Source organism: Mytilus trossulus, chromosome 13 (assembly GCF_036588685.1).
Source record: "Mytilus trossulus isolate FHL-02 chromosome 13, PNRI_Mtr1.1.1.hap1, whole genome shotgun sequence".
Classification (NCBI taxonomy): domain Eukaryota; kingdom Metazoa; phylum Mollusca; class Bivalvia; order Mytilida; family Mytilidae; genus Mytilus; species Mytilus trossulus.
Window position 1 is genome coordinate 16,862,950 of NC_086385.1, and position 22,949 is coordinate 16,885,898.

At 32.8% G+C, this 22,949-nt stretch overlaps 1 protein-coding gene across 1 annotated transcript in view; it reads right to left on the minus strand.

The window, feature by feature from the left end:
* LOC134694140 (scavenger receptor cysteine-rich type 1 protein M130-like) overlaps positions 1-15,890 on the minus strand; it is a 42,409-nt gene extending 26,519 nt beyond the window's left edge. The window contains exons 1-5 of the mRNA XM_063555136.1: positions 15,857-15,890; positions 14,498-14,618; positions 8,300-8,444; positions 4,570-4,753; positions 3,591-3,711 (exon numbers count right to left, since the gene is read on the minus strand). Of these exons, the coding sequence (XP_063411206.1) occupies positions 3,591-3,711; positions 4,570-4,753; positions 8,300-8,444; positions 14,498-14,618; positions 15,857-15,890 (605 nt within the window). The remainder of the gene's footprint in view (positions 1-3,590; positions 3,712-4,569; positions 4,754-8,299; positions 8,445-14,497; positions 14,619-15,856) is intronic.
* Between the last annotated feature and the right edge of the window lie 7,059 nt (positions 15,891-22,949).

Below are 22,949 nucleotides of genomic sequence, written 5' to 3' on the forward strand. Positions count from 1 at the left end.
CAACTCGTGATGGCGTCCGTAAAATTTACGAAGGGATGATTTCAACTTCACCATTTTAAACTGTTGGTTTAAAAGCTTCCTTGTGAGCAGCAACCGTCTATCAAGAAAATCATGATAGGAAATGAAGGCAGGAAAACATCGTACTAATTGGGATATACATACCCCGTATGCAGGTGCTGCTGGAATGTTGCTACCTAGAAATGGAAAGTTCACAATTGGAAAGGCTGAAATCATCTCTTTTGTCGTAAAGTTTTGTTTTCAACCGACCCTTATTGTCAATTTCTGAGGCGGACTCAACTTTATCCGTATTATCCTTTATTCCTAGTTCGATGGGATAGATGCGTTCCACATAGTCACCAAATGTTGAATAACTTAGTGAAAGAACATCATCTATATACCGAAAAGTAGAGTTAAAGAATATCGTTAACTTCCTATCTTTCTTTCTAAGAAGTTCCTGCATGACACCAGCCTATAAGTTGATACTGTATCTATAAAACATGAATGTTTAGATTCATTATCATCGTCAATGGTATCCTTTTATCAACAGAATCACAAATAGAATAAAAAAAAATATAACCCATGTTTCGTATTGCTTAAGGTTTTCCTAAACGGCTGTTGCATTTACGGTGTCAAATAAAAGCAAAAATACCGATGTTCAAAAGTCATCAATTGATTAAAAGAAAACAAATCCTCAAAAAAAGACATAGCAAAACACACCAACTATAATTTTTGTTTGAATATTAACAAAAACCATAACAAATGAATTCAAGCAAATATCCAGGAGACGATTCTCCAATTGATAATCTGTAAATAAAAATCCTTTTTCTACGTTATTTCAAAATATATTTTAATGTCATGCACATTGTTTTTAGTCTAAATAAACATTAAAAAACAGGTAAAAATCACTGGTGTTAAAAAAACTGTAAATTCGACGATCCCAATATACTGACGGCAAAAATAGGTAAACACTTATCAGTCATTTTTTTTAATGTAGCCCGTTCTTGTTACGAGTCACACATATTCGAATATGGATTGGTTTATCATACTCATTCCTTAGTTACCATGTATCGAGTTCTTTTCGTGATCAAATTTTGTGACATTAAAATTTTTAAATCAAATATTTCGCTGAAAGGGTGAAATACCATTGTTATTCATTTTGATGCATACTAATACATTTCTTCTATTTGAACTTCGACTTTACCTACTGTTTGATTTTTTCATAGAAAGCTTTAAAATTATTTCAAAACAAAATAAATCGAGTTTAGAATATCTAAACCACAAACTAAAAATAAAAGAAAGTTAAACTAAATGTAGCATTTTGTATTGATTAAAATAACAAAAATACAAAAAAATCAAAACGGAAAATCCGTAATCAAATGTCAAAATCAAAAGATCAAATACACCAAACGAAATAATATCAACTTTCAAGTTATATGTATTTAAAACAAATTAATGGGAATATGCTATGTCAACTAATTTAGAAATGCATTGTTTATTTATCGAAGAGATGAGGATTTTTTAAAACAACTCGTTTGAAATATACAATATATCTTGTTATATACGCCATTTTTTGTCGGGCTGTTCAATATAGTTTTAATAAGAATTCTTCGACTGTTTTATAAATTGTTTATATATATTCCGTTACTGTAGCTGACTATGCGGTATGGGTTTTGCTCATTGTTGAAGGCCGTACGATGACCTATAGTTGTTAATGTTTGTGTCATTTTGGTCTTTTGTGGATAGTTGTCTCATTGGCAATCATACCACATCTTTTTTTTTATATGATATATTTCTTATTGTTTTATGCCTTAAACAGCAAGAAGGAGAATGAAATTACACTTTAATAAAAATTGGGTCATGCATTTTAAATTAAATTATTGCTTTGGTCTAGCTGAAAAAGGTTTCAAATTAGCACTTCGGAAGCTGTCAAAAGATTTCAAACCCCCTTAACATAGAATTGTCCATATTTTGAATTAGAGTTTATGATGTTTTTTGTTATTTTGATATAATTTGTCCATAAGTACAACACATTGTAAAAATATTATTGAGAAAGCGCAGATGTTTTTTTTTCATTTACTGTCTAAAAATGCACTACGAAATAACTTTAAAAAATGCACTACGAAATAACTTTACTTCTTCGTTACTTCTGTGTTTTTTTTTGTAGTGATATTAAGATGATAACACAATATTGACTGCTGTACCCCTAATTTTGACATTTTTACTCTTTGAGTATGTTTGTTTTGTTCATACATCGGTGATAATGTAATGGAATTTGATGCGACTGTCATACAAGTGAGAGGTTTAGCTTGCTATAACACCAGGTTCAATCCACCATTTTCTACATTAAAAATGCCTGTACCAAGTCAGGAATATGACAGTTGTTATCCATTTGTTTGATGTGTTTGGACTTTTGATTTTGCCTTTTGATTTTGGATTTTCCTTTTTGAATTTTCCTCGGAGTTCAGTATTTTTGTGTTTTTACTTTTTGGACCTACTATTCAATTAACATTAAGATTGAAATATGAAGAATAAAATAATGATACTTACTTCTATGTTTTACTCTTTTTTGATAGAAAGATACCATTGCACATAAATGTGTTTAATTCCCTTAACCAGAATTCTTTTTGTATCTTTATCTTGCGATGATAAATGGTTACAGATGATAATAAAATGCTGCGCTTAGCTCAGCCATATACGACCACTGATGTCGAACTCTGAACGTGTGGTGCAAGTTTGGACACAATATTCAAGTTTGAAACTGTCTTAATTTTAATATAATATAGGTTTCTGACAGAAATAAATGTGGTGGAAGATCTTAAAATTTTGACACGGGTTGATATATTTTTATTTATTTTCAATTGAAGATTTCTTGCTATTGCACAATACTGTGCAATTCGATATTTCGTGCTATTGCGCAATACTATGCAATTGAAAATTTCTTGCCATTTCGCACTATTTTGTTTTTTTTTGCAATACTGTGCAATTTGATATTTCTTGATATTGCGAAATACTGTGCAATTGAGGATTTCTCACTTTTGCACAATACTGTGTTCTTGATGATTACTTGCTATTACGCAAAACTGTGCAATTACTATTGTGCAATATTATGCTATTGCACAATACTATGCATTTGAAGATTTCTTGCTATTGAGCAATACTATGTTGTTGCACAATACTTCATATAATAGTGGTCACGTCATGTTTCTCCTGCCATGTCCATATTTTTGCTTTTATATATAAACAAAAAAATAATCAATGCAAAATGGAAAATTTAATGAAAAAAAACATTAAAATAATATTTTTACAAAGGGAGCTAAACACAAACAACGTGTACGCCTTGTTTTATGATAACATTGTATTGTTCAAAAGAATAATTGAATAAGACACTAGTTTTACAATTTAATTAGTGATCACTACTCCAAAATAATAGGAAATATCCACAGTTATTGATAAACCCATCGAATATCTTTTACTTGCACATCAATTAAGCTGGAAAACATTACAAAAATAAAAACGTTTTGTGTCAGGCCTTGAAATGTATAAAATACATTCCAAAAATATCAGCTGAAATTCTTAAATAAAATACTTACTTGTAGCCACGTTGTCTACAAGCAACTTGAGCATCAAGATCGTCAAAGTTGTCATCGCAAACTGTGCCCAGTGTTCCGTTGTAAAACATGTATATAACTCCATCATTTAGTCGTAAATCACCTAAGATATTAAAGATTATTGGTTAAACACTGTTATTGTAAGAAATAAAGTCATAACTTCTGTTATTTTCGAAAAAATTATATTTCCTGCTTACATTGTACTTTATTTGGTCTTTTTAGTCATTTTTATTCGAACGTCATTGCCGTATTTCTGGTAGAAAACACTCGTCTGGCGTACAACAAAAGTAAAATAACAAAAATACCGAACTGCGAGAAAAATTCATAATGGAAAGTTCCTTAACAAATGAAGTGACGGATTCAGAGTGGAGCAAAGAGGCGTACGCTACCCTTTACTTGCACTTTTTTCTTACCAAGACTGTAAAATAGTTAAACAGCAATATTTCGTTGATTTTGGCATTTCCTGTGTATTAAATGCGACAATTTGTTACTTATAAATTAGTTCGTTTGTATGCGCGTGTAATATATTAATGACTAGAATCGATACTCCTTTGTCATACTGATATGCAGTTTGATTTTCAGACCTACCCTTCGCATGTGAATGCCTACTATACACATTAATCAAGACAATGACATCCTTAAAGAAGATCTCATGAACCTAGAAGTATGGGGATCGAGGTTCTACGCAAAAAATGCTACATTATAAGCATACAACACAAGAGCTAAAAATCTACAGTTTAAACGGATAAATACTTCAACAAATTCAAAATAAGGCCTTCAAAAATCAGAGAACATAAAATGAACAACCCATTATCCAACATAGCGATGGAGTCAAACTCAACACTAGGATTCATGAGAAGGAATTTGATATATTGCCCACCTTAACGCAAGAGAACCGCACATATCTCATTGGTCAGGTTAACAATGGAGTATTACACAATAGTATAAAAACCCTACATACTATGAACATCAACAAATTTTAAACAATACAACAACAATATGCTAGATTCATTCAGGATACTACAATTCCAAAGATGATGGTTACGTCTCAAACATGCTCGCAAAACTGGAATTATAAGATCTGCAAACAAGACCTCCAAGCCAGAAGCTAATATTACTGTACAAGCTGGTTGACGGGCTTGTTCCTGCTTAAGAAAAACCAAACAATTATTACAAAAAAGGCACGTTCTAGAAAAACAATCACTTCACACGAAATCAGACTACAAATAATGAGGAAAAACAAGAACACTACGAAGTGTTTTTAAATTCCAACTTGCAATTCACCAAGATATTTCAATTCGTTTTTTTGTAAAAACAGTCATTTTTAAATTCAAATTACAGCAGTACATTGCTAAGGCTAAAGAAAACAAGCATGACGTATTCAATCGAGAAGGACTAATGACTCCGATTTCACAACTCCATCCAACAGAAGGCAATAGACATGATAAAAAAATCAACAGCTATAATATTTACCTACGATAACATATTTAATGCGACAGGTCCTCGTCCATTATTAACACCGCTGAATAATGATTCCCATAAAGTAATCTCTAAATAGATTCAAATTCGGAGGTACGAACCATTAGATTTTCGGGAAGGAGGCGGGTGGGAGATATTTTAGAGAAAAAAATATGGCACTGATGTTTGCCTTAAAATCTTTATGGTTGTTCCTGGGTTGAAAACAATAACTTGCCTAGTTTTTTGCTATTAGAAAAAAAAATAGTCAACAAAATTATTAAGCATTAAATGAATGACAAACGGGCGTAATTTTTTTAACGCTTGAATTTCTTTTGTATGTCCATAAAAACATTGAACTTTATTTTGACAAAAATAAGAGGAAGATGTTTTTGGTTAACCTTAAGGCTAAGACGACAGATTGATACAGAAGTGATCACTGAAAAAATCATAATAATTTTTTTGAAGGAATCATTTATATCGATGAATAAATAAAGTAAAACATTAATTGTATTAGTATGTATGATCAGGTACATCTTGGATGCGAATCACAAAATCGCAATGCATTCTTTAGATGCTAGTTGTGACCTTAATTTCAGTGACTGACTTGGGAAAATATTTCCACGTCCATTTCTTATTGACAAATCCGACATTAAGCATATTGGAGCATAGATTTGGATATATTCAAGGATTTCATAAAAGACAAGTTATAGATAGACAGCCCATTATTCCGACAACCCATTACTCCGACAGCCCATTATTCCGACATAAAAAATTCAAACCTTTACACACTAACTATAAAATATACAATACATGTCCGAAGTCAGAAACCGTTCAATTAGTGCGTTTTACAAATCATTCCATTTTTTTTAGCCCCAAAAAGGTAAAAAAAATTACATCGTTACGTATACGCTCGGCCAAATATTCTACGATCTCTTTTAACAACACAGGATTCGCCCTGAGCTTATTATTGATTTTATAAGCTGAAGTTTTTAAGTTATTAATTTTTTTTCAAATGGCAAAATCAAAAGCTCAAACACATCAAACGAATTGATAATAACTACCATATTTCTGACTTAGTTGAGGCATTTTCTGTTGAAGAAAATGGTGGATTAAACTTGGTTTAAAGTTAGCTATACCTCTCACTTGTTTGACAGCCACATAGTTATCTTTGATGAGTTTGTTTTCTCAATACTTCTTATAAGTGTTTAGTTTGTATGAGAACTGGTCACTAATGAAAGTAATTACGATAATTAAAAATGCCGTTAAATACCAAAATAGCTAGCCATCATAATTAGTTTAGTATGAGAGGAACGGGAGTGCAGAATATAATGTTTCACTTGTAAATCGTACCACATCTTTCTTATACTTATTTAAAAATAATTATACACCATTTGATTTAATGCCGATTGAGAGAAAATAAAAAAGTAAATAAAAGTTCATAAAAGCTTAGTGATCAAACGGTGAGTTTGGCATCATAGGCTATATAGAAAATTGGAACTTGTATTAACTATCGTAATTTTTAATTGTTCTATATAATAAGGATGTTCTTATCCCGGGCATAAAACAATGCCGTATTTTGCACAACCTTTTTCAACTTTTGATCTTCAGTGCTGTATAACTTTGTACTTTTTTCACCATCGATCTTTTATATTTGGGCGTCACTGGTGGGTCTTGTGTGGACGAGGCGCGCTTTTGGTGTATTGAATTTTAAACCTGATGCTTTTTGTTATCTATTAATCATGTGTGACTTTGTCTAATATGTTCTCCTATTTATTTGTATTGTAGTCCTGTAATATTATGTTGTCATTTTAATTTTATATTTAACTTTGCCATTTAAGTGCGAGGTTTGGCATGCCGCAAAACCAGGTTCAACCCACCATTTTTATTCCCCTTTAAAAATGCCCTGTACCAAGTCAGGAAGATGGCCATTGTTAAATTATTGTTCGTTTCTGTTTGTGTTGCATTTTTACGTTGTGTCGTTTGTATTCTCTTTTTTTTGAGATATTAAGATAAGACGTGGCACGGTACTTGTCTATCCCAAATTCATGTATTTGGTTTTGATGTTATAATTGTTATTCTCGTGGTATTTTGTCTGATGCTTGTTCCGTTTCTGTGTGTGTTGCGTTTCGGTGTTGTGTCGTTGTTCTTCTCTTATATTTAATGCGTTTCCCTCGGTTTTAGTTTGTTACCCCGATTTTGTTTTTTGTCAATGGATTTATGAACAGCGGTATACTACTGTTGCCTTTAATTAGCTGAATTCATATAGCATGTATAGAGTCAACTATAGTTTAAGTGAAAATTGCCGTACTTAATTTTGAGATAAGCGAATGAAATAAAACAGACTTGAAAAAAAAATTACATCGAAGGAGGCTTTAACATCTCAAATCGTATTTAGTCGTGTATAAAATTTTAGATAAGTGTTAAAAACCCACAATCTGCAGTCGAGGCTGAGAGACTGTGCATTTTCAACACCGGTACAAAATTCCGTTAATAAAGATAAAAGCGTTCATTTAATTAGTTGTTATACCAGGGAATACACTTGCAAAATTTAATTCGAAGAAAATATACTGTATATTTTTCAACAACATTTTTACTTCCAATTGTCGAATTATAAACTACTAAGTTTGGAAATTTAGAAAATGTTACCATGACGAAACGCGCGTCTGGCGTATAAAATTATAATCCTGGTACTTTTGATAACTATTACCACGGGGAGAATATTATTTAATATTTTTTAGTTCAGAAATCATTTTTTCTAAGTTTTGACAAAAGATTCATTTCAAATGTTATCATCAATTTCTTTTAATGGTTTTTCTTTAAAAAAATGTCTGAAAAATCGTTTTTCTTATTTTGGTAAAAAAAAATGTGTTCCGGACATTTTGCCAAAATTTTTACCGCGAGTAAATTAGGGTTGTGTGTATTTAAACATGGATAATTAACCATCCGGGTTTCAACATACCGGATTTATAAATACAATATGTTTAATTCACGACGTATAATTATGTTGGTCAATATTGTACCAGTTACTATGCCACGAGTGATATTATTCGCCAATATATTTTAAATTGGAATATCAAAAAATCAAGTGTAAATTAAAACAGTATTATTATTATTAATTAATTATTGTGAGTGCAACTTCGGGAATTTTGCATGCTAAATTTTGAATGTTTTTTTAAATTGATATGCCAATACCAATGCGTACCATCAGTGGAGGTTATACAATGAATTCCTACGTCTTCTGAATGCTCACAGTTGTTCACACCCCATTTATTTCTTGAACAATGAGCCAGTCTTCGTTCATTTCCAGCGCATTCCATTTCATCAAGCCAAATTGTACCATTTCCAGCAGGTACTCTGGAATCCAAGGAAATTCCATCGCTGTAATAATGCAAATATCGTTAAATTTCAATTAGAAAAAAAAATACAAATAGCATCAATTTTTATTCACCCTCTGTGATAGCACAGCAGATCAGATATATTATTCTGAAGATAACTGTAACATAGCTTCAACCAAGATTTTCATAGAATTCAAAAGAGACATATTACTGGCTTTAAAAAAAATTAAGCTTGACCATTAAAGTCAGATATGTTCATGTTGTCAAGAAATTTCTTTAATGACGTCAAAGGAGAAGGGGCTATAAAGGCCAATATTGGCCTCAATTTCGAGAATTTTTTTAATTCTACTTATTCGTATGTGTATGGCTTTCTTTTTCCGTTGGACATATTCATTTTATGAAAAATATGTTTTTTTGTTGTTATGACGTCACAATGCCGTGTTTTGACAACACTTCACGTGCATATTTGTTGGCTTTTCGCAATTTTTTACCCATTTTCGCCAAGTTTTTTTTATGAAAAAAGTACCTGCGCATTCTTGCCCCAACAAAATATTTTGTCAGAGCAATATTATCAACTAAATGCATCTTATGTTGAAATATTTTCGTGGGGCAAAGCTGCGCTCATACTGAATTTCAATTAAAAACTTGCTCAAAACCGGCATCGAAGTTCTCTAATTATCGTCCGTTTTTCCCGGTATCAAATATACATAAACATGGATGTTTCTGAACTATTTTCTCCAATTAACTTTTAATTATCACTGTAAAAATCGTGCTTAGAATTTAAACACTAGTGATACATGTTTAGATTTAAACGTGTTTAGGGTTGTATTGTTCGGAATCGTTATAATGTCCAGTAACTGTAGACAAACAGCAAGGTGTATAGCTTCCCTAAAAACATGTTGCTGGAGCCAAGGATGATACATGGTCTCTTCCAGAAGAAATTTTAAATCTTGAGAGTTGAGAGCCAAAATTAAAACAACAATGTATTGAGAGGGATAAATCATTATCCATATTTTCATCAAATACAGAACTTAACAAACATCAAAGTACTACTGGTACTGATTACAAATAGTATGATGGCCCTTAATCTGGAATAGATTACATATCACAATTTGGATTATACGGTTTAGTTTTTTAAAGTCTGACCTAAAAAATGAATTTACTGAGCCATTTTATTAAATGATCAAGCCAAAGCTGTCTTTATTGATTTACTAAAAGAAATAAAACAATATTTGTAGAGGTTGAAAGTACAATACCGGAAAGTTTCGTACATTTTGTAAAACTCAGCTTTACTGCTTAAATTATAATGGACGTCGACAGAAACAAACGAGATATTAACGGGATAATTCAGTCCTATATTTTTTTTATTAATTGTTATTGACTTTAATTGGCTTTGATCTAGCTGTCAATTACTGCAAATACTCTCATATCAGTAGTTTGTGTTGTTGTTGGTAGATGTACTACTACCCGTCTACGTTCACCCTTAGTTTTTGCTAAATTGATTTCTATTTGTGTTCATCTAAGTTTTGAAATTGGTTTTGAAAAAGTTAGTATTTTTATTGTACTGTTACACTACAGTCCCGGGTAAGGAGAGCATTGGCACCTTCCAACTAGTTCAACCACATCATATTCTTATATTTGTACCTGTCCCACTCCAATAGCATACAATTCAGTTGTTGTCATTTGTTGCTGTGTTACATACTTGCTTTTCGTTCATTATTTCGTACATAACTTATGCTCTTAGTTTTCTCGTTTTACAGATGACTTTGTCGTATGTGCTTTGTTAGTTGTAGAGGCTATACGTCGGACTATAGTTGTTAATTTCTGACTTATTTAGTCTCTTTTTAAGGGTTGTCCATTTGGCAGTCATACCACACATTCTTTTTTTTTTATTTAAGCATAGTTAGTTAATATACTTTCAATTTTTTTGTACCGTCTACCACTGTCTAAACATAAGTAACCTGCTCACAAAGAAATTGTTTGTAAGTTCGCTAGTACATTCCTTATTCAGACCGAGAATTAAACGGTCATGATTAAAAAAAATTAAACGACGCTCTAAAATTCGAGAAGCTTATGAGAACTAGAAACGCATCAGCTTCTTGGAACAGACAAGGGGTGACAAACGGACAGAAGTGTCTATTATAGGCTTTCCGATTTTGTACAGTTCATACCGTACTACGAATTTGGTGGCTTCGTAACACTTTTGAAATTTGATTTCCTTTTCTTCATGTTCATGTTATACATACAGAAGAATACATACATATCTAAGTTTTTTCATTTTGACTTGTTTCCAATTGGAAACTGTTTCTTTTAGAAAAAGAAGGAATCAACAACATGCAAATTGAAATGGAAGAGATGTGAGGTTAATAGAATTGAGAGATCATATGATTAAAGAAATTGTTTAAAGAAAAGATTTTCTGTCAGATTTGATTTTTTTTGTTGCTCGGAAAACTCATTAAATGTGTGTTTGTTCAAAAACACATCTCATTTAAAATGAAATCGGAGAAATCTTAACCCAACTCTAAGCTTAAAAAGCCTTGGAGATTTTATGATAAAAAAAATCATATTCACTGAGATATAAACTGATATCTTATTAAAAATATAATTGATAATTCAGTAAATACAAGCGCACCACGCGTTTTTCTGCAGTAAAAAACACCAAAATACAGTTATCTACAGACTATAAAACCGTAAATTTATATACGTGTGTATAAGAATATTTAGTTTGGTTTTAATTTACGGAAAACAAAATGAATATTTAGACAAATAAAACAATTCAAAGATCTAATCACAGTGTGAATGCTGGGTCGCATCTGGTACCGTTAATTTTATTACTACCACTGGGTCGATGCCTCTGCTGGTGGACTATTAGTCCCCGAGGGTATCACCAGCCCAGTAGCCAGTTCTTCGGTACTGGCATGAAAATACGGATTTTTTGTGTCATTAAAATTTGCTGTTACATAATATTAGAAATTATTATAAATAAAGGAATGTATCTCCCTCATGCAAAGCTCTGATTCCTTTTACGGATTTGGCTATACTTTTTGGACCTTTTGGATTATAGCTCTTCATCTTTTATATAAGCTTTGGATTTCAAATATTTTGGCCACGAGCATCACTGAAGAGACATGTATTGTCGAAATGCGCATCTGGTGCAAGAAAATTGGTACCGTTAATTTTATTACTACCACTGGGTCGATGCCTCTGCTGGTGGACTATTAGTCCTAGAGGGTATCACCAGCCCAGTAGCCAGTACTTCGGTACTGGCATGAAAATACGGATTTTTTTGTGTCATTAAAATTTGCTGTTACAAAATATTAGAAATTATTATAAATAAAGGAATGTATCTCCCTCATGCAAAGCTCTGATTCCTTTTACGGATTTGGCTATACCTTTTGGACCTATTGGATTATAGCTCTTCATCTTTTATATAAGCTTTGGATTTTAAATATTTGGGCCACGAGCATCACTGAATAGACATGTATTGTCGAAATGCACATCTGGTGCAAGGAAATTGGTACCGTTAATTTTATTACTACCACTGGGTCGATGCCTCTGCTGGTGGACTATTAGTCCCCGAGGGTATCACCAGCCCAGTAGCCAGTACTTCGGTACTGGCATGAAAATACGGATTTTTTGTGTCATTAAAATTTGCTGTTACAAAATATTAGAAATTATTATAAATAAAGGAATGTATCTCCCTCATGCAAAGCTCTGATTCCTTTTACGGATTTGGCTATACTTTTTGGACCTTTTGGATTATAGTTTTCATCTTTTATATAAGCTTTGGATTTCAAATATTTTGGCCACGAGCATCACTGAAGAGACATGTATTGTCGAAATGCGCATCTGGTGGAAGAAAATTGGTACCGTTAATTTTATTACTACCACTGGGTCGATGCCTCTGCTGGTGGACTATTAGTCCCCGAGGGTATCACCAGCCCAGTAGCCAGTACTTCGGTACTGGCATGAAAATACGGATTTTTTTGTGTCATTAAAGTTTGCTGTTACAAAATATTAGAAATTATTATAAATAAAGGAATGTATCTCCCTCATGCAAAGCTCTGATTCCTTTTACGGATTTGGCTATACTTTTTGGACCTTTTGTATTATAGCTCTTCATCTTTTATATAAGCTTTGGATTTCAAATATTTTGGCCACGAGCATCACTGAAGAGACATGTATTGTCGAAATGCGCATCTGGTGCAAAAAAATTGGTACCGTTAATTTTATTACTACCACTGGGTCGATGCCTCTGCTGGTGGATTATTAGTCCCCGAGGGTATCACCAGCCCAGTAGCCAGTACTTCGGTACTGGCATGAAGATACGGATTTTTGGTGTCATTAAAATTTGCTGTTACAAAATGATAGAAATTATTATAAATAAAGGAATGTATCTCCCTCATGCAAAGCTCTGATTCCTTTTACGGATTTGGCTATACTTTTTGGACCTTTTGGATTATAGCTCTTGATCTTTTATATAAGCTTTGGATTTTAAATATTTTGACCACGAGCGTCACTGAAGAGACATGTATTGTCGAAATGCGCATCTGGTGCAAGAAAATTGGTACCGTTAATTTTATTACTACCACTGGGTCATTTCCTCTGCTGGTGGACTATTAGTCCTCGAGGGTATCACCAGCCCAGTAGCCAGTACTTCGGTACTGGCATGAAAATACGGATTTTTGTGTCATTAAAATTTGCTGTTACAAAATATTAGAAATTATTATAAATAAAGGAATGTATCTCCCTCATGCAAAGCTCTGATTCCTTTTACGGATTTGGCTATACTTTTTGGACCTTTTGGATTATAGCTCTTGATCTTTTATATAAGCTTTGGATTTCAAATATTTTGCCCACGAGCATCACTGAAGAGACCTGTATTGTCGAAATGCGCATCTGGTGCAAGAAAATTGGTACCGTTAATTTTATTGACCTTTTGGAACAAGTTTATTCAAGGGTTGATAAGTTCACCTGGATCGTATTAAAATTTACTAGTTCGATAAACAACGTCATCGTCAAAACAGGATATGATCACTCGTTTGTAGGTACAGTCAAACTATCAAACCAAATCTTTAAATATATGGTAGTATTTCATAAAGGTTTTAAGAAATTTGTGGTAATGAGATATTTGACTCAATAATTTTTCAGTTATAAATAAAGTAAGTTTGTTGAATTCTAAAACGTCACTTCTTACACCGGCATAGCGATCGAGTTAAGATACAATGTATATGAAAACCATAAGATAGTGTCAAAGTATACACGCCGTCAAATAAAAAAAGTTTATTAAAAATAGGAAGCGAAAACATCGTATCTTTAGTCGTAAATGTTTGTGTTGAGATTTCCATGTAAAATTGAAAAGTTTTAGTCTACAATAGGACAGTTATTGTCCATAACATTCGATTGAGTAAAATAATGCTCTGTTTTTCAATTTCAGCAATATGTTAACATAATTTCTTACTATCTTAAAAAAATATCAATATAACGGTTATAGTTGTTGAATTTATCATTTAAATGGAATTTAGGGAAACGGTACTACTTATTCTACCAAAGGCAACAATACTAACATTTTCTATATTTACCACTTTTTGTAATAAAAACCTGGATAGAAACAGTTACAATGTATGTGTTGTGTTAGAACTTTATCATTCTGTTTAAAAAAATTAAAGCCAAATAGTATCATGACCAACTTCCAACGGAGCTTTTTTAAAATATGTTATCCATGCCGACCGTCATTTTACACTATTTATTTTTTTTGATTTTGAAGTCTTTTCAAATAAAATACGTTTCATTTTTTTTCCGTCAATTGTTTTTCTGTTATTTATCTTTATGAATTCATTATGCGAAAAAAATCTGTTTCAGCAATTCTTCCTAGGTGTAGGAATCCAAAAAGTTTACTAGTAGTCGGTCCTTATACGCTCAATTTATAAACAAGTATACGATAATTGAACTTGGCACTTTATTTCTCAAAAAAAAAATGTGTTTATTTCTGGCAATGATAATTAATTAAAAATAACATATATGAAAAAATAGTCCATACAAGGCTAATAGTTTTCACGTAGAGAATATTATTCTAATAAGAAATGAAATACTTACTTGAAGCCAAGTTGCGTACAAGCTACGTGAGCATCAGCATCGTCAAAATTATCATCGCAAACTGTGCCCCATGTTAGGTTGTGAAATATCTCAAGTCTTCTAGAAACTAATCGTAGATCACCTGAAATGAGGAACATTTACATGTATAGATACACATATTGTACACATGCTTAAAACATGATTTGTCACCATTTCTATAGCTGTAAAATAATAGATGCAAATAACTACTGACAAATTTGGTAAAAAAAATGAGAACGATACTTTATAAATGTCATGCTTCTGACGTGCTTTTTTTTTTTACCTTCACCACGAATAATTACCAAAATCGGTTGAAGAGTTATATGTCACAAATAAGAACAGAAATGAAAGCTAAATCCATCAAAAATCATTTTTGCCCGAGGGAGTTAAACTGTTGTTTAAGCCCCAGTCCCACTAGACCACGATCGCACCACGCTCACCGCGATCTAAAATAAATTCAGATAGTGGTGAGGTTGCGGTATAAGCGGCATGAAAATGTTAATTTTCGTTGCTTTGACGATGTTACTACGTTCTCATTACGCTTCTACAGCGATCCCACAACGATTATACGCCGTTCTCACTCTTACGCTTACTCTGCGACCTCCCTTCGTTTATCAAGATATTTCTACGTTCATCACGTTCTCACTACGACCATACCACGAGCTATCCGCTCTTACTACGCTTCAACTGCTTCGTCTTATAGCACGTTTTTACCCAGATTAGACTACGTTCATACCGCGATTTTACTTCCGTTCTCAGCAATAACGTCAACATCGTGTTCCATATAAACACTGTTCTATTCCTTATGTTTCTAATTAGTAAGTATATTTCTCGGAAACAACCCAGTCATCGAGATCCGTAGTGTAGTGGTTAGTGCATCGGACTACTAACACAAAGGTTCCTGGTTCAATTCCCGTTCGGGATGAAAATTTCAGGAACTCAATTTTCGGCTCTCCCTTGACACCATTCGCGAGAATGGTCTTGAGGAAACGATGATAGTCCGTCGGAAGGGGACGATAAATGGCTGACCCGTGTTAAGAGAGAGCCATATCTCTTGCACGTTAAAGACACCCTTGTAGATTTCGAAAAAGAGTAGGCTAATGCCGATACAAGGCAGTACTCGCACCCGCAAAGTGAAAAGGGATTTATTTAAGTTGCAAAACTTGTTTCCCAATCCACTATAAATAAATATGTTTAAACTAACCCAGTCATGTCACAAATATCTACCAGAACACGTGGGCATGGTGTGAGGAGTTGATGAACAGGTAGAGGGAACTGTTATAGTAAAGAATCATGATGAGATGTCGGACCGACCAATACAAGCAATGCAACCTGATTTACAACCTACTGCTGGTCCATCAAGCTCAGTGGCCATGTTTTAGTGTTCAATAGCAGGGATGACACAGATCGATGTGTCAAGCATGGTTGAGCCGTTAGAGAAAAAGGACAAGAGGTCCAAAATACATACAGACAAACAAATCTGTTCTTCTCAAATATTTTATGATGGTATAATACTAAACCTTTAACGGGAGGGATTGTACTTGATATTTATATGATGTAGACATATCTTTCGATCACTTTTACTGAGGTTTCGAGCTGGCATGTAAGTAACTGCAAGTAGTGTTTTGTTTTAATATCATTTTTTTTTAATTTTCCTTAGTTACCTATTCTGACATCGGACTTGGACTTCTCTAAAAACTGAGTTTTACTGTGCGTATTGTTGTGCGTTTTCTTCTACATTGACTAGAGGTATAGGGGGAGGGTTGAGATTTCAAAAACACGTTTAACCATGACTTCTGTGTTGACATGAATATCAATAATGTGGTCATTTTTTAAATTTCCTGATTTCAAAACTTTGAATTTTCGAAAAAATAAGGATTTTCTTTTCCAAAGCAAAGATTACGTGAGTTGCATTTAGCACAACTTTTTGAAATTTTGGATCCTCAATGCTCTTCAACTTTTTACTTGTTTGGCTTGCTAAATATTTTGATTTGAGGATTCACTGATGAGTCTTATATAGACGAAACGTGCGTCTGGCGTACTAAATTATAATCCTGGTACCTTTGATAACTATTTAACCCCGCTACACATGTATTTAAAAAACACAACATGTTGTATTTTCTCGAGCGAATTTTAATTTCTTAGGAATAGCGAAATTTGTATCTTTTGTTCTCCTGATTTGCCATTCATAAGTTGTGAATACAATTCTGAAGTTAAATTTTTCTTCTTCAGTCATTATATTGAAGATGAGTATAATAGTATATTTAATGTAGGGAAGAGGCAAGGGTTAAGAAAATAGTGTTACAATATCGGGGCCTTTTATAACCGACTATACGTTAGGGAATTCAATTTTGACTATTATAATTGCTTACATCAACAACATTCAGTAAGAAAGATGGAATGTCTAAATTAATCAACAATAGATTATTTGTAAAATAAAAGAGGGACGAAAGATACCAAATGGACAGTCAAACTCATAAATCTAAAACAAACTGACAGCGCCATGGCTAAAAATGAAAAAGACAAACAGAAAAACAATAGTACACATGACACAACATAGAAAAGTAAAGAATAAACAACACGAACCCTACCAAAAACTAGGGGTGATCTCAGGTGCTCCGGAAGGGTAAGCAGATACTGCTCCACATGTGGCACCCGTCGTGTTGCTTATGTGATTACAAATCCGGTAAATAGAATAATTTGGTAGGTCACATTTATGAAAGGGAAGGGGATTGTAGTTACGACGTAAGGAACATATTCAATATCATTTGTGAAACGGTTGTGACATGAATATCAGCGTATAAAATTATAATCCTGGTACTTTTGATCACTATTTACACCACTGGGTCGATGCCACTGCTGGTGGACGTTTCGTTCCCGAGGGTATCACCAGCCCAGTAGTCAGCACTTCGGTGTTGACATGAATATCATTTATATGGTCATATTATAAATTTTCTGTTTATAAAACTTTGAATTTTTCGAAAAACTAAGGATTTTCTTACCCCAGGAGTAGATTACCTTAGCCGTATTTGGCAAAACTTTTTTGGAATTTTGGGTCCTCGGTGCTCTTCAGCTTTGTATTTGTTTGGCTTTTTGACTGTTTTGATCTGAGCGTCACTGATGAGTCTTATGTTGACGAAACGCGCGTCTGGCGTATAAAATTATAATCCTGGTACTTTTGATAACTATTTACACCACTGGGTCGATGCCACTGCTGGTGGACGTTTCGTCCCCGAGGGTATCACCAGCCCAGTAGTAAGCACTTCGGTGTTGACATGAATATCAATTATATGGTCATATTATAAATTTTCTGTTTATAAAACTTTGAATTTTTCGAAAAACTAAGGATTTTCTTACCCCAGGAGTAGATTACCTTAGCCGTATTTGGCAAAACTTTTTGGAATTTTGGGTCCTCGGTGCTCTTCAGCTTTGTATTTGTTTTGCTTTTTGACTGTTTTGATCTGAGCGTCACTGATGAGTCTTATGTAGACGAAACGCGCGTCTGGCGTATAAAATTATAATCCTGGTACTTTTGATAACTAATTATTCCATAACGGTCAACCAACTTGTGATGGCGTCCGTAAAATTTACGAAGGGATGATTTCAACTTCACCATTTGGAACTCTTGGTTAAATAGCTTCCTTGTGAGCAGCAACCCTCTATCGAGAAAATCATCATAGGAAATGCAAGCACTGGAATATCGTATCAATTGGGAGATATATACTCCGTATGCAGGTGCTGCAGGAATTTTACTACTTAGAAATGGAAAGTTAACAATTGGAAAGCTGAAATCATCACTTTTGTCGCAAAGCTTTGTTTTCAACCGACCCTCATTGTCAATTTCTAGATGCAAGTCAAGATATGAAGCCGACTTAACTGTATCTGTAGTATCCTTTATCTCTAGTTCGATGGGATAGATGCGTTCGACATAGTTACTAAATTTTGAATTGTTTAGTAAAAGAACATCATCTATATAGCGGAAAGTAATGTTAAAGGATATTGCTAACTTCTTATCTTTCTTCCCAAGGAGTTCCTGCATTCACCGTTTTGTATATTTGAAAATGCCTATACCAAGGCAGTTATATGGCAGTTGTTGTCCATTCGTTGGATGTGTTTATCATTTGATTTTGCCATTTGATAAGGGACTTTACGTTTTGAATTTTCCTCGGGGTTCAGTATTTTTGTGATTTTACTTTTTACTTTTTATGTAAAGGAATATTCATTTGGTATATGCATGATCATAAGACCCATATGAGCATTCACAAACAATCTATACAGGAACGGTAAGCTTTATAAGATTTGTAAAAATTATACAGAGGTTATATCATCAATCAATTTTCGTGCAAGCGGCTCCTTAAAAAAATGTGCATAATACAGACAAGTATGTTTTAAATATTAAACGATTAATTTTAGTTTTAAGATTTAAAATAAGGGACCCGATCCTTGATAATAAGTGTTTTTTTTTGTTTAATAAATGTTTTCTTTTCGGATGAATAAAATTGAGTATGTGATCACTCAAAAAAACCATATTAATTAAGTTAAGACTTTCTGCATATTAGTAACGTTCTCTCTTGAAAAAAAACGTAATGGTTCAAAAAGTAAATTCCATTGCAATCTTTTTTTTTGCTGTAAATCGTTATCAAAAATTGGTTGAAAAAAGTTCTTTAAATATCGTTGTGACGTATTTATTTTGATGGTTACCATAAAATATATAAAATAATGTAAATCTTTGCACCAGAATTGCTTATAAGGCAAATTTAAAATTACCTGTATTCCATGACAATTGACTACACGATAATTAACTACCCAATGAATAGACAGTTGATTATATATAGAAAATTTTATGAATGAAAAAGAATAAGGCAGCCATCGTTTTCCGGGTCATCTTAATTAAGAAAATCGTTACCAATGGTAGGAAACCACGAAGCCAATAAGACCGGATAAATTGTGCCATACATACCATCTTCTTGAGCAGTTGTTGACATCATTGATAGAGTGATGCATAACCCAGCTACCGCGAGCATGTCTCTGCAATTAAAGTTGAAAATAAAAGCTACGAAAAGCCAACACATTTTATAAATAAAGTGGATTTTAAGCATTATTTTTTTCTTCTCAAGTCTATCGTAATTGACTTCTGGCTTTAACAAAATTCTAAACGGTCTCACAATTAAGCGCGTTTTTAATTGGTCCTTTGAAGATCTTTCAACAATCCTGAGATAAATAATGGGAATATGCAATTGTGTAAATGAATTTTAAAACATTAAGAGGAATTTTTCTGTATTTTGAAGTACTTACAATCTCTATTTTGGACATTATCAGAATACCTCCCAGATATAGTCAATTTCAATATTTTCGATTGTGTATTGAGAATTACATCGGCTGATTTGTTTCCAGTTCATTGATTTTTATAATTACCACTTTTGATATACCCAAACAAACATATAGTACGAATTAAAAGGAGCATCATTGGTCAGGCAAAATGACATTATTGTAGTGTTATTATTTCCTCTCACACAAACGTTATCACCCGTAGCTAGTGAAATGGTTTTAATGTGCTTCAACACATAGATAATGCCCTATAAATATAGGCATTATAAAACTTTCGTTTTCGTTAACATAACTATTGTTTATCCGTTTTTGACATTCTTTTAAGATACCTGTATGAGAAACTTGATAACCACTGTTTCATTTACAAAGGAATATTGCTAAATTAGCTAACATATTTAAATACTTTTACTCATATAAAGTGTAGAATATTGCAGTTAATATGACTTCTGCTTAATATTTCTAAGCTAACTTAAAAATCAATCAACATGACTTTACAAGGTTGACTTTGTCGGTACAAAAATCCCTCAATTGAAAACGTCGATGCACTATTGTAAATTATAGGTGGGTGTATTTATCAACTAAATTATACTCTCATTTTGAATTGGCTATTTGTTCTTGAGTTATCGCAGTTGACCTTTTTTACAATCATACAGTTCTGAACGCAAATCCTCTGATAGAAATCCTCGAACTTTGTAAGTTTGCGTCGTATGAACTTTGCCATAACGTAGGCTAATATTTATTTGAACCTTTTTATGGGAATTGCAAAGACTATTATTTTACCTTTGACCTTTTTGCGAATATCGCACTAGAATGACATCTTGTGTACACAACTTCTGTGCGACCGTTTTATTTAAAGCCCTTGTACATGCAAGTATTGTTAACTATCATATGAAATTGACCCTTTTATACTGTCAGTTTGATTTGACTTGTTTTTGTGGACAATTTGGGAATATGACTTTTTAAAATCTTTGCTAGCACCATATGACCATAGCAGAACCTTATGAATGTTTCTTTTATTAAACACTTTGACAGAATAATATCATTCGAGGTTTACTCAATAAAGGAATGACGATAACTGCAATACGTTGTTGATTTTAGTTTTAAAAAAATTATATATTTAAAAAATTATTCAAAAAGATTTTATACATTGTTGTACTTCCGATATATGTTGAAATATTTCAATATTTTTAGAAATGAGTTCTAAAGCTGTTGTGATTTACATATATTTCATAATATAATTAATTTGCGGTTTTTATCAGTTCCTTTTCATCTCTTTTAAATCTATTTACTGAGATATCTCTTGATCTAGTCTTAAAAACTTCCTTCTTTTATAGCAGGATAGTTTTTTTTTATTTATGTATTTGAAATGAAATCTCTAACCACTGTTTATGAAACGAGCCGGAGAAGAAGTCAGCTCATGCTCAATTTTAGATGACATAATGTGTTTCCTTCATCCAAAATGACATCACAATTTTAAATTTTCAAATCAAGTTGTTCAAAATACTATAAAAAGTTATAATGCTGAAATAAGCATTCGGTAATAATTAGTCAGATTGAAAGAGATTACTTTGTACCTTACTCGCATCATTTTTATCCCCTACTCCCACCTAACCATCACTACCCCCTAGCTCCTATAATCATTAAAGTTTCTAATCATAATAGGTGTTCTAACGAATGTTTTAAAAGAGAGGCCAAAGAACTCAAAAGGGCTTTCAAACTCATAAATCGAAAATAAGTCATGGCTTCAAAAAAGAAAACAGTACCAAAGCATAACATAGAAGATTGAAGTCTGAGCACTCGACCCCCTTTTAAACTGATGGTGATCTCAGGTTTTCCAGGGTAAGAAAAGCCTGCACCACATGTTACACATGTCGTGTTTCTCATGAAACCGGTGGGTCATAATCTGGGTAAAAACGGACCTGATTTTATTTACGACAATGAGACCATATCAGTCGTCTTCTATAAAGCAGATATTTCATAAAGGTCAACCAACTAGCGATGGAGCCTATAAAAGGTACGATTGGGTGATATCAGCTTCATTACATGGAACTCGTGGTTAAATGGCTTCCTTGTTAGCACCTACCCAATATCAACATTATGATAGGAAAAATGAGCCCTAAAATATTGTTTAAACTGCGAGATATATATATGCAGCGTAGGCATGCGCTGTTGGAATGTATAATAGAAATGAAAAATTCCAAATCAGGAAACTAACATCTTCTGCTGTGATGTAAATTTAATTTTTCAACCGATCTTCATTGTCAATTTGTAGATGTATGTCAAAATATGAGACAGACTCATACTCTAGGATATAGATGCGTTCAACAATTTGTTTTTAATTATTTAGTTAGAGAACGTCATCTATATTGCGAAAAGTGACGTTTACGAATATTGTTAACTTCTTAGCCATGTATGGCTAAGAAGTTCCTCTGTCAATTCATCCTGATATGAATAGATATACCAGTTGATAAGAAGAAGTGCATAGTTGAGGTCTAATTGACTGCCGTTTGTTTGTTGAAAAAAAAACACGTCGGCTAGAAGTCACAAATTGGAGTGAAACAATCTTATTGAGGATGTTTGCTTCTATGTTTAGAAATATCACGCTTTTTAAAAGACTATTATAAATTGAAGAAAGTATATGAATAAAGAAACTAAAAAAGCAAAAAAAAATGGAGGATCCGTGTGCTTGTTTCCGAGATATAAGCCGTTGAAAATTTAGCGGGAAATAATTTTCTCTAAATTTTGTTCACTTAACATTGGCACCTTTTTTGTTAAATTGCGCTATGAAAAAATAACAAGGATTTCACAAGATTTTGAAACATGGCTTTTTAAATAAAATATAATAAAAATATGAAAAGAAAAGTAGGGAAAATGCCTGTACCAAGTCAGAATTATGACAGTTCTTGTCCATCCGTTTTTGATGCGTTTTGTTATTTGATTTTGCCATGTGATTATGGACTTTCCGAATCGGTTTTCCTCTAAGTTCAGTATTTTTGGGATTTTACTTTTTAGTGGGCAAATTTTTTTAATGTTAATACATGGTTAAAATCAGAGGATTCCGAAAATCTGGCAAAAATTCAAAAAGCAGAGGAACTAATATCCTTAA